This window comes from Topomyia yanbarensis, chromosome 1, assembly GCF_030247195.1.
Source record: "Topomyia yanbarensis strain Yona2022 chromosome 1, ASM3024719v1, whole genome shotgun sequence".
Lineage (NCBI taxonomy): Eukaryota > Metazoa > Arthropoda > Insecta > Diptera > Culicidae > Topomyia > Topomyia yanbarensis.
The window spans coordinates 211975465-211992682 of record NC_080670.1 but is presented as its reverse complement, the minus strand read 5'-3'; the positions used below and the strand labels follow the sequence as shown (position 1 = coordinate 211992682).

General features: G+C 42.2%; 5 protein-coding genes across 6 annotated transcripts; 4 read left to right on the top strand and 1 right to left on the bottom strand.

The window, feature by feature from the left end:
- The first annotated feature begins 813 nt into the window (after positions 1–813).
- On the top strand, positions 814–7162 carry LOC131676222 (zinc finger protein 345-like). Its single transcript, XM_058955344.1, has 3 exons — positions 814–1158; positions 1232–2522; positions 5583–7162. Exons 1-3 carry the CDS (start codon positions 929–931, stop codon positions 6501–6503), a joined length of 2442 nt encoding a protein of 813 aa, XP_058811327.1. The 5' UTR covers positions 814–928; the 3' UTR covers positions 6504–7162.
- Positions 2820–5081, bottom strand: LOC131691494 (activating signal cointegrator 1). The gene is made up of 5 exons (XM_058977945.1): positions 4920–5081; positions 4738–4850; positions 3836–4680; positions 3292–3784; positions 2820–3232 (listed from the first exon to the last, which is right to left on the bottom strand). Exons 1-5 carry the CDS (start codon positions 4985–4987, stop codon positions 3156–3158), a joined length of 1596 nt encoding a protein of 531 aa, XP_058833928.1. The 5' UTR covers positions 4988–5081; the 3' UTR covers positions 2820–3155.
- Positions 7163–9930: 2768 nt separating the features above from the next.
- Positions 9931–12681, top strand: LOC131691488 (gastrula zinc finger protein XlCGF49.1-like). 2 transcript variants are annotated; one of them, XM_058977933.1, is made up of 3 exons: positions 9931–10241; positions 10298–10800; positions 10863–11031. In XM_058977933.1, the coding sequence occupies exons 1-3, from the start codon at positions 10018–10020 to the stop codon at positions 10886–10888; spliced, it is 753 nt and encodes a 250-aa protein (XP_058833916.1). In that variant the 5' UTR covers positions 9931–10017; the 3' UTR covers positions 10889–11031. The 2 variants fall into 2 exon arrangements, with proteins under 2 accessions (XP_058833916.1, XP_058833906.1); XM_058977923.1 differs by having other exon boundaries at positions 10298–12681.
- A 580-nt stretch (positions 12682–13261) lies between these two features.
- Positions 13262–14469, top strand: LOC131676221 (gastrula zinc finger protein XlCGF8.2DB-like). The gene is made up of 2 exons (XM_058955343.1): positions 13262–13485; positions 13527–14469. Exons 1-2 carry the CDS (start codon positions 13262–13264, stop codon positions 14467–14469), a joined length of 1167 nt encoding a protein of 388 aa, XP_058811326.1.
- Positions 14470–15163: 694 nt separating this feature from the next.
- LOC131691482 (zinc finger protein 501-like) lies at positions 15164–16809 on the top strand. The gene is made up of 2 exons (XM_058977909.1): positions 15164–15623; positions 15709–16809. Exons 1-2 carry the CDS (start codon positions 15361–15363, stop codon positions 16742–16744), a joined length of 1299 nt encoding a protein of 432 aa, XP_058833892.1. The 5' UTR covers positions 15164–15360; the 3' UTR covers positions 16745–16809.
- The last annotated feature ends 409 nt before the right edge of the window (positions 16810–17218 follow it).

Genomic DNA, 17218 nt, shown 5'->3' with positions numbered 1-17218 from the left:
AATGGGTGGAAAATCCTTTAAGAATACCTTCAAGCGAGTTAATCTGCTTATTATTGATCGTAGCGGAACCTGCAAATTATCAGCTTGTAGCCGAAACCGTGGCGGAATCGAATTATTTCGGCAACGCTCCAAAAACAACTACTGTGAATGTTGCAAATATGAGCAAGTTCCATAGGTTAACAGGTTTAATTTAGTTTTGTGGCCTTAGAACATCCATATCGAGATTCCGTATACTTCTATGAGAGGGATATAATGTGAAGTGGACGTTTTGTAATGTCTTTTTTTTTAATTAAGAAATAAATTCTAATTTCAATATTTTTCATTCTATGGCGATTTTCATGAATGCGAATTTTTTACGCATTTTGTTTAAACTGTTCTGCGAAAAATAATGAATAAAACGTTCCCAGGTTGACGTACAAGGTCTGTACTCATTAATGAGTGCATGCTTTTTACCCATTAAGTGAGTTATTCCCCTTTTATTAAAAATGGGTGGTGTTCTACGCATTCATAGGTACTCTATTTTATCAGTGTACTTTACACAATAGAGTTCTATGCAAATCATTTCACTCACACAAATAAGGGTTTGTTTTCCTCCAGCTGTCATACACAAAACTGTCAGCCGATTTAAATAAGCAAGTTTGACGCTATGGAATGAACTTTGTTTATTTTCGACGAGTTTTGATTCGAGCCAACAACATCCAACCATTTGAACCGGCCTAGTCGCCTTATCGTTTACTGGGATGTCAAGCGAACGTTTGGTTTATGTGCCCTATTGAAATGTTCTCGTCGAATTGTCAATTGACGGTTCTTTTCTTATAAGCATCCTTCGCTGTTTATTATTGATGCTAGAAATTTATCAGTTTGCAATTGTAAACGTCGGAAGCACGATAAAAACTAATTCCGATAAGAAAATTCTGGTTTTAGTGATATGGAGAACTTCCAGCAGATTAAGCTGGAAGCGCCAAATTTCGATCTAACGGCAACTCACTACGTTAATGGCGGTACCGCTGCAAACACGGCAAGGAACTTCCATGTGTATAATCCCGATTATTCGATTGCCAATTATGGTTCAGAATATATGAGCAATCGATTCTTCGATGGACCAAATTTAGAACAATCAGCGGTCGATTTTAGAAGTTACAACGAATCTGATCGTAGGTAAGTTCGTTCTTATTCACTTAGTTCTTTGCCGCAAATTACTGGACCTTTACTAACGGTTACCATATTTTAGTGGCACAATACTAACAGCCTACCCCACGTGGAACGGCTTGCAGAACATCGGGAACGCACCTGCCAGCGTACAGACTACACCTTCCATCTCAACCATCAACTCCGTCAAGCCTTTCGGATGCACTCTTTGTGGAAAATTATTTCCCCGGAAAAGCAACCTCTTCCAGCACCTTCGTACACACAGTGACGAACGACCCTACAGTTGCGAGGTCTGTAGTAAGGCATTTTCCACGAACGGCGGCTTAACGCGCCATCGCCAAACTCATACCACTGAGCCATCAGACGGGAAAGCTCACGAATGCGAGATTTGTGGCAAGAAATTCAGCCGTAATAAGAGCCTTGTAGAACATGTCCGCGTTCATCGCGGCGAACGGCCTTTAAATTGCGAAGTCTGCGGTAAGACATTTGCGAGAAGTGCCAGCCTATGGACACATCTGCTTATACACACGAATGATAAGCCGTACAAGTGCACCGAATGTGACAAAGAATTTAACTGCAGATCTGGCCTTAATGTACATATGTCGATTCATACGGGTGTCTATCGGTACAAGTGCGATGTGTGTGAACAGGGGTTCAATGACAGTAATCACTTGAAGGAGCACAAGCGTATTCATAGCGGTGAGCGTCCGCTGAAGTGTGATGTTTGCGAGAAAGAATTCGGTAGAGCCGATCGACTGAAAGCTCATATGCTTACCCATACGAACGAACGGCCGTATCAGTGCGATATGTGTGACAAAGCGTTCATAACGAAAAGATATTTAGAGAGGCATTCGTGTTACCGCCCCGAGGAGCAACGGCATTTCAGTTGCGATGTCTGCGGAAAGACGTTTTCTTGGCAGACCAGTCTATTGGCACATCAGCGTACACACACCAAGGAGAAGCCATTCAAGTGCATCGTGTGTGGCAAAGATTTTGCCTACAGACCTAACCTTATCGATCATATGTCGCTTCATACGGGTCGCTATCGCCACAAGTGCGATGTGTGTGGACGTGGCTTCAATGCCGGTTCTCGTTTGAAGGAACACCTACGTGTTCATAGCGGTGAGCGACCGCTCAAGTGTGACATTTGTCACAAAGGATTTGTAGCCAACAATGGATTAGTAAAGCACATGCTTACACACAGCGGTGAAATGGCCAAGTGCAATATATGCGGGTTGGAGTTTCCGAAGTCCGGAGCATATATACGTCATACGAGGTCTCACGGAAGCGAACTACCTTTCGGTTGTGTAATTTGCGACCAGCGGTTCCTCACCGAGCGAGGATTGGAGCAGCATATTCGCGCGCACACCGTGTGAGTGTGATATGATGGCGATAGATGAATTGATGAACATGAACCATTAACAGTATCAGTTATGCGCAATCCTAAGGGTGTAGAGTTCCTGCCATTTTGAATTAATCGATTACCACTACACTGCCCGAAGGGTTGTGTAAAAAAGTAGCGCAACGGTTTAGAGCCTTAATGTTATCCCGAAGATATGTAAGACTAGTGAAATTATTCTTTATACGACTAGGGGCTGGAAAACTATCCGAATTGCGATTCCCCGATGAGAGCGTGCAATAAATACATTCTTTGTTTAACTGTTGTTTGTTATTTCTGTGGATTCTTCCAGTGAATTGTATTTGATATTGTAATGCGGTATTTGAAGTTCAATCTCTGAATTATACATGCGATCCGATTGATTCCCGTTTAGATCTCACTGGAACACAAATAATGTCTGCTTTTTGGAGCTAGCGTTAATCCGGGCTAGCTTAGTCCTGACCCTAAGATAGTGTCGGACTAAGCTCGAAACGCAAATTTCATAACTAATTTTAATTTTACAGTTTAGATGAGGCTAATTTATAATTTTTTCAATGATAATTCATATTCAGCAACAGATATCACTGCAGTTTCCCCAAGGAATATCCTTTCTAGACAACACTGCCATTTATGCTTGGGCATTCAGTTTCGACAGTCTCTGAAGAGATTTTACGGCAGCTTGGTGTACTTTCGAATCAAGATTATCTGCAACGAGGTAATTTATAGGTTATTTTCTGTCAATTTTCCCAATGCATGAAACCCACAAATTTTATGCTGCCCTTTGACCGGGAACCGAATCGGTAGCTCCTGCGGGTCGCTGCAAACAAACACAAACGGGCTGTCCGACTCACCGTTGGGGTATTGCTTACGGTACTCTTCCTGGGGCAAAACATCCTGAACCGATACGCAACCCAACAGGCAACCAGACGGGTACTGAGAAGGGAATTCAATGTTTTCGTCATTGTACAGTACCCGATAGAACTGCTCCATCTGTCGGACAAGTTCCATATCCACCGGTTTCACAGTGGAAGCAATCCAGAGCCGACCCCGATGGGCCGAGTACCAGGTGCGTCCCTCATGTTTCTTTATACCTGCCACCAGCAACGATGCCCATGGCTGATGCATCGAAATGCAATGTCGCAGGTCGGACATTTCAAGGAATTCTTTGTCCTGTACTTTACTGTAAATTCCATCAAAGCCACCGGAAGAATTTGCCTTCCGGTTAGACGGTAGTGATCCTGCGCTGAAGTCTATAAACTACAAATTGACACTGTAGGGTTAGTTTGAAGTGAAAATTATTATGGTTACCTTCGGAGGTTCCCCTACAATTCCTGGATGGATATCATTACCTTGCTCTAACCTTTCCTTTCCTTTATTCCATACCAGGTTTTCACCACTATTTTCCTTATCCGTTCCAGCAAACCCGGCAATCTGCTTCAATATCTCATCTTCAACCTCCATCGTCAGCTGAGGTTCCTCCACTATCTGCCTCCCGGCAAAATCCAACGTCACTTTGCGACTCAGCCGGCTGGCATGTTTCTTTTCCCTCATCTCAACCTCCAGCTTCTCAAGTTTCTTCCGTTCGGCATCCGACAACCAAACTGAGTTGGCCTTGAAATAGTCACTCTCGTCATCGATTACCGTCGTTCGTTTCTCGCTGTTTCGGTCGTACTCCAGCAAACGATTACGGGTAGCCACTGCCTCCTCCCAACCCTTTGGCCGATTTTGATCCAGCAAAGTTCGCCGCAAATTGTCACCCTTCTTCGAGGAACTATCAATCATTCGTTGTTCTTCGTCGGTACACACTAAGCTACCGCAGAACAAGCACGGGCCACTACCTTCCTGCTCGCAAACAATTCGACCACAGTGGAGACAATTATTGACCAGCTTGTGCTTGGACGCCTGACAGTCGCACAAGTGTCGCCCCTTCAGCAGAACCACATTCGTTCGTCCTTCCTGGTCATAGAGACTGACAAATTTGGTTTTCTTCTTTACTGCTCCCTGATTCGAGACCGGTTGACTTATCGGAGCTGGTTCTGCTTTCTGAACTGGTAGCGGTGGCTGCTGATCTGTCTTTTTGTTTGGCTGTTGTACTCTGTTGTTGGATCTCTGATTTTTTCCGGTTCCACCTCGCCCGTCCGATGGGCTTTTTCCTGTTCATCACGTAAAAGTTTAAATTATGTACTTGTAGTTTAAATTTCAATACTAACTCAATCGTTGTTTAAACTCGTTCAGAAATCCCACGTGCTCCGGGTTTTTGAAATCGAGCAGTGTTTTGAAGTAATCATCAATTTGCTGTGCTCCGTGGATGGTTAGAATGTAACTGGAAAATAAACACCCGCATTGCACAATCTTTGGCAAAGTATCTTTGGGTTGGATACCGGTTGCTTACCTTATCATTTCGTCTGGTACCTCAAAGCATAGGTACTTCGACAGTCGTTCCCTCAACCAGTTGTCCATCTTTATGTGCAAAAATTTATGTTGAAACACCGTTTTTGGAAAGCACTGATGACTTGGATCCTTCGGTATAGGAAATCATCAAGAAATGCTGCTGCTGCAAGAACACAAAAATGCACGAAGTAGAAAAAGGTAATACAGTGACGTTACAGATGTGTACAAACGTAGTGTAGGGCAGGCTGAACATATTTGTTTTCGTTGCTCTTTGAATATCGTTCTATTACTTCAATAATATCAATATCGCGGATTGTTGTTAGTTGAAATTCTCGCAGGCTGGTCTTGAAATAAACGATTCTAACAAAGGTTATTATAAAATTGTTCAAACATATACAATCCTAAAGGGAGCCAATCTCGTATATCATAAAATTTTAAATGCTCAAATGGAATTGAGATTCAGAAAATAAAGAGTTGACTTTCCGAAGCCCCTAGCTAAGCAACCATCTCTCAACAACGCAACATTCCGATTAAAGGTGAGTATACTTTTCTGTCACAGAATTCCTGGCGGAATATTGAACTGACACTTATGTCTCGATTCCCTACGGTTCTCATATTTTCAGCGGAAACGACCTCCATGCTAACAAACTACCGTCGCAATTGAAAAGCTTCCAGCAACATGCAGAAAGTGTCCCCAATCTCAAACGTCGATTCCACAAGGCGCTACGAATGTGAGCTTTGTGGTAGACGATTCCTCCAGAAGGGGCACCTGGCCGAACACGTCCGCGGACATCGCGACGAAAGACCTTTCAGCTGTGATGTCTGTGGTAAGGCATTTCTCCGCAGTGGTGACCTTTCGCAACATCGTAACTCCCACACCGGTGAGCGACCGTACAAGTGCACCGAATGTGGCAAAGATTTTGTCCTCAAAACTAACCTAGTTAAGCATTTGCCTCTTCATACCGGTAACTATCGGCACAAGTGCGATGTGTGTGGCAAAGGATTCAATGGTGGTGCCCGCTTGGAGCAACACAAGCGCATCCATACCGGTGAACGACCGCACAAATGTGACGTCTGTGGGAAAGGATTTACTACAATACATCAAATGACCGTTCACACACGTATCCATACGGACGCACGACCCTATCAGTGTGAAATTTGCGGGAAGAAGTTCGTTGAGAATAACTTGCTCGTCCATCATACGCGAGCCCACGATGGTATCTACCGCTTTGAATGCAACGTATGTGGCAAAGGATTCCTAGCGAAAACGCGTCTAACAGAGCACATGCGTTCTCACAGTGGCGAAAAACCGTTCAAGTGCGATATATGTGGAAAGGATTTTGCGATATCCGGAGTCCTGAAACGGCATAGGCGAACTCATGGTACCAAGCAGTGTTTTGCTTGTGGCATTTGTAAGCGACCATTTCTCACTGAGCAAGGACTGAGCAGGCATAAGTGTGAACATGCTGGCGATCACCCGTACCGTTGTGAGACTTGTGGAGAAGAATTCATCGTTCGATACTGCCTTGATTTACACGTACGGACGCACATAGAGCAGAAACCGTATGTGTGTGATAGTGTTTGAAAAGGGTTTTCTCGGAAATAGTCGTGCTCCAAACACTGAGAGAATCATGAGTGGGTTCTGCGGGGTAAAACGGAACATGTGCTCCATGAAGTGAATTCTGGTTGTTCTGGGGTAATTGTGGTTTGATTTTAATAGTACATCATTGATTTAAAGTGTCATGCTTTGTAGCATTTTTGATTCGAAACATTCACATTGCTTCCCGTAAAAAAATTTTTATCAGTGGTTCGCAATATTCGATTGCCTGTACTCGGTGTACAACCATACTTTTTAGCTATAACGCCCCATATATCAAGTAAAATACGCTATGTTACATAGCACCCCAACTCGACCGAATTGACATTTGGTGCGCTCTTTCTTTATTTGGTTGATCAGCTGTTCTTTACAGAAAACCTTTAGAAACAGCTGATCAGCCAAGTAAACAAAGTACCGCTATGTAACGCAGCGTGTACTGCTTCATGTGTAGGTCGCTGTCAAACACCATATGTTGGTATAGTGTTGCCAGTGTCGTTGTTAACTAAAATAATACAAATTTTTGTTCTGTTGGTCAGGAAACAAATCGATCGTGAACCGACAAATGGGCCTAAATAACAAATGTACACAAACGGAGATTCGATTAATTCTCGACAAACATATGATTACGGCCTAAAAGCCAACTGTCAAAATCCACTTTCAATGGAAATTCCGAACAAACCGTTACACGCCAATCACAAATGTTGGTAGTAAACGAAAGAGAAAAGTTTTCTCTTTCATAATCTGTTGTGAACTGTGTTCAGCTAGTAACGCTTTGTCCGGAATTTCCATTCAAAGTGGATTTTGACAGTTGGCTTTTAGGCCGTAGTCATATGTTTGTCGAGAATTAGGCAATCTATGAGACGTTTCTGATCAGCTGATTATTTCTTGTTTACTTATTCTGACGTTACTCCGAGGGATGCGACGTCCGACAATATCGTTGATTCGATCCAACATCAAACGAATCGGATTAACAAAGTTGTTTGTCGGACGAGTTTTTCTGTTCGCAGGAGTAGACTTGTTGACAGAACCCACCGCTGAATTGTCAAACAAACGTCTAATTGAGTTCTACAAGATGACGACACGAATGAACTCATAATGAATGAAGTTCATGTTTGACAATTCTCGGTGGTTTGTTTACTTTGTCAGATGCGTGAGTGCAAGCGCAACGGTTGCTCATCTGTTGCATTCGAACTCACGTAACTTCCATGTAAACAAACCACCGAGAATTGTCAAAAGAAGTTCATCCGGCTCGTTTTGCGGGGTTACGTCGGTTGGTGTAAAACCTAATGGATTGCCTAATATCTTAAAGAGGAGTGAAAATACTTCATAAAAAATATAAAAACTCATTTATAAATATTTCACACTTCATGAAAATCAATTAAAAACAAAACGGCGGATCCGACTTTCAACTGTAAACAAACCGCCAGGCGGGTTACGCCTCTGCATTTCTAAGGTAGTGTATACGCGCGACATTGACAGCATCATTGTTTACAAGGTCCGTAAACAGAATCGCCCTGAACAAAAACCAAATGCTTGTTACGCCCCGGGGGAATAACAAATTTTCGCCTCCAGCTAGCACGGCGAAAGCCACATTTGATTTTTGTTTTCTGGCGACACTGCAGGGCGAAATTGAGAGTCGTCAAAATAAGAGGGCGACTCGAAAATGACCTAATCAACATTTCATAACACACGAAGAAATTTTTTTTTTCAATTTTATCAACGAAAACGTTATTATACAAAACATTTTAGTTATGCTTTCGAAAACTAGTATTGTTTCAAAGTGTTTCAATACATTTGAAAGCGCTGTGTGCAAACACTGTTAAAATACAATTTAATTTTCTGAAGCGAATTTTCAAAGCTATCTATCTCGATGCGATATCATTGGTCGATTCATGATCGAGATGGTCATGCATATTGACATTTTTTGTGATTGGTTCTATCACATTCGCCCGAATGACATTCGCCCGAAAGTCATTTACCCGAATGACGTTCGCCCGAAAATCATTTACCAGAATGGACCACTTACCCGAATGTCATTAACCCGAATGGACCATTTACCCGAATGCCATCAACCCGAATGGACCACTCGCCCGAATGTCATTAACCCGAATACCACATTCACTCAAGCATAATATAAAATCGGCAATTGTCTAGTTTAGTGACTTTAGTGATAGAAGTCCGACTTTAATGCGGTTTTTTGCCAAAAAGATGTATTTAACCTAAATAAACCAAATCCGAGAGGGAAATGTGAAATCTTTAACCAAAGCTTGATAAACTGAACAATAACAAGTGAGCTTATACAGCGGAGCTAGTGTGATGCGGCTTGGGCGCATATCCGAGGCCAAGAATCCGAAGTGGCGCAAAGCCGCTGAGGTTCCGTTGAACGAGGCGTTGACCGATTAAATATGACGGACGAAATCTGTTGAAATCGGTCTATTTCAACCTACTAAATCTAAACATAAAACTGGAACCAGAATTACACAGATAAAATCTGGTGATTAGGATGCCGACGGATGTTGTTTACCGACGAAACCCAACTTAGTCGGTTAACTAATCGGACGACTTCGAAGCACCCGATTTAGTCGGTCTACTGGGAAATTTCACAACTGTCAAATTTTCTATGGGGTAGTTTCGATCACCGGAAATATTCAGCATATGATAAAATCTGGCAACAATGGCATCTTGTTGTCATCACATTTTCCACAGGGACCAGCAGAGAGACAGAGAATTCGATCGTGAACCGACAAATGGGCGAAACTAACAAATATACACAAACAGAGATTTGATTAATATCTGAAAGAGGAGTAAAAATACTTTATAAAAAATATAAAAACTCATTTATAAATATTTCACACTTCATGAAAATCAATAAAAAACAAAACGGCGGATCCGACTTTCAACTGTAAACAAAAAGCCAGGCGGGTTACGCCTCTGCATTTCTATGGTAGTGTATACAGGCGAAATTGACAGCATCATTGTTTACAAGGTCCGCAAACAGAATCGCCCTAAACAAAAACCAAGTGCTTGTTACGCCCAGGGGGAATAACAAATTTTCCCCTCCAGCGAGCACGGCGAAAGCCACATTTGATTTTTGTTTTTTGGCGACACTGCAGGGCGAAATTGAGAGTCGTCAAAACAAGAGGGCGACTCAAAAATGGCCTAATCAACAGTTCATAACAACACTCGGCGAAATAATCTGTTTTCAATTTTATCAACGAAAATGTTATTATATAAAACATCTTAGTTATGCTTCCGAAAACTAGTATTGTTTCAAAGTGTTTCAATACATTTGAAGGCGCAGTATGCAAACACTGTTAAAATATGATTTAATTTTCTGAACCGAATTTTCAAAGCTATTTTTCTCGATTCGATATCATTGCGATTTCGGCCCTTTGGTCGATTCATGATCGAATTTGTATGTTTATTTGTGACGATAGCCTGTTAGCGTATTTGCCTTATAAAATTTAAAAATAACAGAAGTTCGTAAACTAATATAAAAAATATGGAAGAGTTACTGCAGATTAAGCTAGAGCCAACTGATGCCGAGTTTACGAGAACCCAGTGCACAAATAATGTCGACGGTTTATTAGAAAACTTAGAGCAAGACGATGTCCAACTCCATGAAGTTGATGTCTCCAAAGCGGATTATCTTCCAGAAAGTAATAGACCACCCAACTCCGCAGAAACAACGAGCGATTCTGAAAACTATAATGAATCTGATCAAAGGTGATTCTTTTGCGTGATATTTGATATATTAGAGTTATATTGGAATGCATTTTCAGCAAGCAAAAGGTACCCGCCGACGAGTTGAACAACGGGAAACAAACCAACAGCGTAGAGTCAGTACCTCCCACTTCAACTGTTGTTCCACGACCGCACGGGTGTGAACTTTGTACTACACGATTCGCATTGAAGCATCACCTTGCCGAACATGCTCGGGTACATCACGGCGGACGGCGCTTCTGTTGCGGTGTCTGTGGTAAGGCATTCACTAGGAGTAGTGATCTTGCGTACCATCGAACCATCCACACCGGGGAACGTCCATTCAAATGCACCCAGTGTGGAAAGAATTTCGCACACAAAGGTGCCCTCACTGCACATATATCACTCCACACGGGTGAGTATCGGTGGACGTGTGATGTGTGTGGCAAAGGATTCAGTTCCGGCTTTCGGTTGAAAGAACACACGCCCATTCATACGGGTGAGCGACCATTCAAGTGCACCGTTTGCGGTAAAGATTTTGCCCAAAGAAGTGCGCTACGAGGGCACATGCCGCTTCATACGGGTGAGTATCGCTCAAAGTGTGATGTGTGTGGCAAAGGTTTCACAACAAAATATCGCTTAAAGGAACACAAGCGGGTTCATACCGGTGAGCGACCGCACAAATGCGATATCTGCGGGAAGGAGTTTGCTGCATCGAATCAAGTGGCGGCTCACATACGTACTCACACATACCGGCGGTATCAGTGTGAAATTTGTGGGAAAAACTTCATCGGGAATTATTTACTCGTCCATCATATGCGCACCCACGAGGGCATCTACTGCTTCGAATGCGACATTTGTGGCGCAGGGTTCGTGCACAAATCCACTTTAATCAAACACATGCGCACACACACCGGCGAAAAACCATTCAAGTGCGATGTATGTGGCAAGGGTTTTGCGATGTCAGGAACCCTGAATCGGCATACACGCTCCCATGGCATCGAAGGACTATTTGGTTGTGAAGGTTGCAAACGGCGGTTTGTCACTCAGCAAGAATTAAACAAGCATAAGTGTGAAGATGTGGTCGACTACTCGCAGTGTTGAGCGCCTCAACGCGTAGAACAGTATGGGAGTGAAACTTCGTCAAGTTTGGAGATGCATTGCAGCACAACCTGGTCAATAAGTTTGTTGGCGGACTAAGTGGTTAGATGTTCGATAGAGTATGTGAGGAAAGCGAGACACTGCCTCTGGAGAAAGCGCAGGAAATACGAAGCAGATTCAACATCAACTACAGCGATTCACTATTTAAAAAAAGGCAATCGGAGTCAAAATCGAAGTCAAAGGTTAATCAATGACAAAACAACAATAACGGAAAACGGTCGGGTCATGAGCGGAAGGATTGCCCTTTCAAGAACTACGTTTGCAACAAATGTAGCGAAAAGGGGCCCTTACAAACCGATTTTCAGAAGCCACACCACACTGCTAAAAATCTTTGTGTGACAGATAATTTTTATGTGCTGCTTCAAATTGCAAAAAAATCGTGTGAAATCAATAGATTCAATATAGCGAATTTTATCAGAGTGCATGACGGAATCCTTTGGCCCAGATAGAGAAAACATCTCCGAGAACGACTAGCAAATTGTGGTTCGGCAGCACTACATTAGTGTCACGAATTTTCCCTCCACAATGTGATGCAGAACCAAGCAAGTGACAGTTTTATAGTATGGAGTTAGATTCCGGGGCAGGTGTGAGCTTTATTTCCGGAAAGGTATATAAGGAAGAATTCGTTCGTTATGCACTGGGACAATCGGTTTTGAAATTGAAACTTTTTTCGGGATCCTGGTTTCCGGCCGGTTATAGAGCATAATGTAACTCGTAAGAAAGTACTTATAGCTGTGGTTGCAGAGGACAGCCCTTCGTTACTACCGGCGTTATAGATGCTACAGTTTCTTTGGAAACAGAGGAAAGTGCCATACCGGTATTTATAAAAAACCTCATCGGGTGCCGTTTAAGTTCCTGCCTAAGCTCGACCCCCATCAACAGAAGACAAAAATTAAGCCCGTAAGGTAATAAGCCTGTTCTAATGACCCTAGTTTTCCGATCTGTATACTTCACATCCTTACTCTTACTTGAGTACTATGGCTCTAAATTTTCCCTACCCAGTAATCTTTAGTTATTGAATGTCGTTAAAATAATAAAAAAAAAATCGTTTAAGATATGGTTATGCTAGAACGAGCGGATGAAATTCAAGTAGTTGACAGAAGTTGGAATTCATCAATTAATAGCGAAGGAGATTCGGTAGTAGCAGGTTTTGAAAGAGGCTTCTGGCGACTGAGAGAATGTAGAAAAAATCCGTAATTGAAATCCAATTCTTATTTCAAGTGAGGCATATTAACCAAAACTATTCACTATTATTTTCAAAATATGTAAAACTTAATGTGGGGATGTAATGTATGATTATGATTGAAGAGTTAGCATCGTTTCACGCCCGGTCGGCAAAGGAAACACCAACCGAGAGAGAAAGGTTCAGTTGCAGTAAATACAAAACACTAAAACAAGCGTGTGAAACACTCTTTTATGGATATCACTGACCAAGCGGCGGTAGGCTTCCGATATTGATATTCTTCACCTTTCTCAACATTGAGGAATCTATTTTCACAACATTCAACAATCGTTCATGTTATAATCAATTTAATTATTATTTAAAGAATGTATGGATTCACATTCAACCCTTCGTTAGGCAGAAAAAGGATATAACAGAAAACCTCAGCGTAGCTACTGTAAAAGCCATGGTTTTCTTACAGTTGTCCTAGACCGGACTGTTGTGCGCTGATATTAACTACAAAGTTTGGCTTGAAACTAAAGACATACCTGATTGTATTTGTTGAAACTTTTTACTTCAGTTTCGATCGCCGAGGTGCTAATGTTCAGCATTTAATAATATCTGACAACAATGGTCTCTTGTTGATATCACATTTTCCGCATGGTACTGCAGAGAAATTTAAAAATATCAGAATATCGTGAAGTGGAGTAATATTAAAATTATGGAAGAGGTCCTGCAGACTAAGCTACAGCCAATTGATGCCGAGTACACGAGAACACAGTGCACAGATAATGCCAACGGTTTATTAGAAAACTTAGAGCAAGACGATGTCCAACTCCACAAAGTTGATGTCTCCAAAGCGGATTATGTTCCAGAAAGTAATAGGCTACCCAGCTCCGCAAAAACAACGAGCGATTCTGAAAACTATAATGAATCTGATCAAAGGTGATTTTCCATATATTAGTTATATTTCAATGTATTTTCAGTAAGCAAAAGATACTCGACGAGGAGCCGAACAACGGGAAACAATCCAACAGCGTAGAGTCAGTATCTCCCACTTCAGCTGTTGATTCCAGCATTCACCAGGGGACATTCACCAGAAGTAGCGATCTTACCAGCCATCGAAATACCCGTACCGGGGAACGGTCGTTCAAATGCACCGTTTGTGGTAAAGAGTTTTTCCACAGAAGTAGTGTCACCTGGCACATGCCCCTTCATACGGGAGAGTATCGGTGGACGTGTGAGGTGTGTGGCAAAGGATTCAATTCCCGCTTTCGGTTGAAAGAACACATGCCCATTCATACGGGCGAGCGACCGCACAGGTGCGCCATTTGCGGTAAAGATTTTGCCCAAAGAAGTACGCTACGAGGGCACATGCCCCTGCATACGGGAGAGAATCGCAAAAAATGTGATGTGTGTGGCAAAGGGTTCACGACCAAACATCACTTAAAGGAACACAAGCGCATTCACACCGGTGAGCGACCGCACGAATGTGATATCTGCGGAAAGGTATTCGCTACCAAGGCTCAAGTGGCGTCTCACATACGTATTCACCGTGTTCACACAGGTGTATGGCGGTATCAGTGTGAAATTTGTGGAAAAAACTTTACCGAGAATAGTTTACTCGTCCGTCATATGCACAACCACGAGGACATCTACTCATTCGAATGCAAAGTTTGTGGCAAAGGGTTCGTGTACAAATCAGCTTTAACACAACACATGCGTACTCACAGTGGCCAAAAGCCGTTCAAGTGTGGCATCTGTGGCAAGGGTTTTGCTATGTCAGGAAACCTGAATCGGCATACTCAATCACATGACACCGACGGACTTATTGGTTGTAAAAGTTGCAAGCAGCGGTTTGTCACTCGGAAAGAATTGCACAAGCACAAGTGTGAACACCGTCTCAACCAGCAGATCGCAAAGCATTGAAGCTGTGGAAGTGGAGTTTTACTTGCAAGTACTTGTGCATTAAACGGGAGAAGCTATGGCTGTTTTCTTTAGGTTGTAACGGTTCCTAGCGAGAAACTTTGCGGGACTCTAGCTATAAATTGATTTTTTAATTATTTCATTATAGATTTAAGAGATTATTTAGGGCCCGCGTGCTCTATCCGGCTGATTCTCGAATAAAATATTCAGGTAGCATTTGTTATGCCCTGAGAATATTGACTATTCAAATGAAAATTTCAAATATTAATTATTGTATGTAGATTCGAGTCAAACGGTCTGACGTTTTTGTCAGAAACGCAACAATATGTTAAATCGACCAAAGAGAATAGGGAAAGAGACGAATAGTGTGAAGCCAAAAATACCTTATTGAGCAGACCAATCGTGCAATGTAAATAAACATTACTCATGCCTGAGTTGGAGGAGATAAGTATTGTAAATCTATCAAAAAAGAAATTTGAATTTTCGTCAGAATTTAGTGCAATCGTGATTGTAAGGTGCATTCTAGAGTCTATGTATGAGTAAAAACAAGCTTTAGAATTATTTCATCTCTTTGTTTCAAAATGCACATCGTTTGATAAACAAATCCAACGATCGACAAAAGGTTTGCTTTCAAAATATAATAGGAGTCATTTAAAGTGCTGCCTTTGGGAACGGTTGCCAAATTCTAGTGTTGAAATCATCGTAAAGGGAGTGTTGCCGTTTTGACTGATTTTCACTCTGCGTCTCTTTCACTATTCTCTTTGAAATCGACAAGCTTTCTGTATAAATGTCACCAGGTGTACAACGAGCTGAATATTTATGTATACCTCGCAGAGATGTCATTTGACATAAGGATAGAAAAACATGAACAGATAAAAATAATATTTTAAAGTAATGGAAGAGACCCTGCAGATTAAAGTAGAAACAACTGATTTTGGTCTAGAAGATGGAGCCGAGTGCACTAATAATACAGATCAAACATTAGAAAACCTACAGCGAGATGGTTCTGCTAGAAATAAATGCACCGATATCGAAATACACCATTTCGATTCTACAAATGTGAATTATTCCGACTTTAAGGCTAGTCGAGCCTACGAAGGTTTCAATCACGAGGAACAAATAAATGATCCTGAAAGCTACAATGAATCTGATCAAGGGTAGGCCTTTTTCCTTTCACAAAGTTGGAAGATGTTCTATTTTGGTTAATTTTATTTACACTGCTAATTGTTCACAAATTTACAGTGATAGAAAATTGATAGTCAACACTGCTCACAACAACGCAGGGAACAGCGAGTCTAGCAGTGCACAGGCAGTCCCACCCATTCCACCGATCGATTCCCCACGGCCACACGAATGTCAGCTTTGCGGGAAACGGTTTCTCCAGAAGTGGCACCTTACCGAACATGTTCGGGCGCATCGGGGCGAACGACCCTTCAGTTGTGATATTTGCGGTAAGACATTCCCCAGAAGCATCGATCTGTTACATCATCGATATACCCACACGGGTGAGCGGCCGTACAAGTGCAACTTGTGCGTAAAGGATTTTGCGCATAAAACAGCCCTCCACGCACATACGCTCATCCATACGGGTGACTATCGACACAAGTGCGATGTGTGTGGCAAAGGCTTCAATGCTGGTACTCGTTTGAAGGAGCACAAGCACATCCATACCGGCGAGCGACCACACAAGTGCGATATCTGCGGAAAGGGGTTTGCCAAAATCCACCAGGTGACGGCACATATACGCATTCACACGGACGCGCGACCGTATGAATGTGATGTTTGTGGGAGGAACTTCAACGAGAATAATGCGTTCGTTCATCACAAACGCACCCACGAAGGCATCTACCGGTTCGAATGCGACGTCTGTCGCAAAGGATTCATAGCAAAAACTCGTCTAACGGAGCACATGCGTAGTCACAGCGGCGAAAGGCCATACCAGTGTAAGGTGTGCGGTAAAGATTTTGCGATGGCCGGCACGTTGAGCCGGCATACCCGATCGCATGGAATCGAGCGAGCTTTTGGTTGTAAAACCTGTAACCAGCGGTTCCTCACACAGCGTAAACTGGACGAGCACAGGTGTGATCAGGTCGACGATCAACCACACCGATGTGAGATATGTGGAAAAGAGTTCGTTGTCCGATACTATTTCGACTTACACATCCGAACGCACACCGGTCAGAAACCATACAAGTGCGATATCTGCGGAAAAGGATTTGTTAGGGAAAGGGCATGCTCCAAACATCGCGAGAATCACGAGCTTTCCGGGGGAGGATAAAAATCTAATTATTTGACTACTTACGATGATGGTTTCTTGTAAATGAATTTTTTAACATATTTTAATGTCTTGTAATAGTTTCAAAGAATTGTGAAAGCACAGAGTTCAATAGATTTTGCATAAAGTACTTCAAAATATTTTATGCCCTAGATTATTTTCTGTTTTTTTCCATGTTCTTAATAAGCTGCGAGTTACACATTCAAATTTTTCCGTGGTTCTGTCATATCATGTACATTTCAAATGATGTATCCAACAAAACGATTTCATTTAATTTTTTTCTATGTAAAAGATCACTAATAGAAATGTAGCACAAATACTATTGTTCTACATTTCTATTTTTAGATACGCAGATATTTTATACTCATTCCACGTTTGCCGCTTAGATGGCGCAGCTGTTACAGAAAAGATGCTGGAGTTTTCTACCATCAGTAGCAGTGCGAATGGTCAAAAGAAGCATTTTGACAGATCGGTTAA

Excerpts from the sequence above, each read along its gene's own strand:
- LOC131676222 (XM_058955344.1), top strand. The coding sequence starts at position 929 with ATGGAGAACTTCCAGCAGATTAAGCTGGAAGCGCCAAATTTCGATCTA. Across the intron at positions 1,159-1,231 it reads TACAACGAATCTGATCGTAG|TGGCACAATACTAACAGCCT; the intron begins GTAAGTTCGTTC and ends ACCATATTTTAG. Across the intron at positions 2,523-5,582 it reads ATATTCGCGCGCACACCGTG|AAAGCTTCCAGCAACATGCA; the intron begins TGAGTGTGATAT and ends CGTCGCAATTGA.
- LOC131691494 (XM_058977945.1), bottom strand. The coding sequence starts at position 4,987 with ATGGACAACTGGTTGAGGGAACGACTGTCGAAGTACCTATGCTTTGAG. Across the intron at positions 4,851-4,919 it reads GTACCAGACGAAATGATAAG|TTACATTCTAACCATCCACG; the intron begins GTAAGCAACCGG and ends TTTATTTTCCAG. Across the intron at positions 4,681-4,737 it reads CGAGTTTAAACAACGATTGA|GAAAAAGCCCATCGGACGGG; the intron begins GTTAGTATTGAA and ends CGTGATGAACAG.
- LOC131691488 (XM_058977923.1), top strand. The coding sequence starts at position 10,018 with ATGGAAGAGTTACTGCAGATTAAGCTAGAGCCAACTGATGCCGAGTTT. Across the intron at positions 10,242-10,297 it reads TATAATGAATCTGATCAAAG|CAAGCAAAAGGTACCCGCCG; the intron begins GTGATTCTTTTG and ends ATGCATTTTCAG.
- LOC131676221 (XM_058955343.1), top strand. The coding sequence starts at position 13,262 with ATGGAAGAGGTCCTGCAGACTAAGCTACAGCCAATTGATGCCGAGTAC. Across the intron at positions 13,486-13,526 it reads TATAATGAATCTGATCAAAG|TAAGCAAAAGATACTCGACG; the intron begins GTGATTTTCCAT and ends ATGTATTTTCAG.
- LOC131691482 (XM_058977909.1), top strand. The coding sequence starts at position 15,361 with ATGGAAGAGACCCTGCAGATTAAAGTAGAAACAACTGATTTTGGTCTA. Across the intron at positions 15,624-15,708 it reads TACAATGAATCTGATCAAGG|TGATAGAAAATTGATAGTCA; the intron begins GTAGGCCTTTTT and ends ACAAATTTACAG.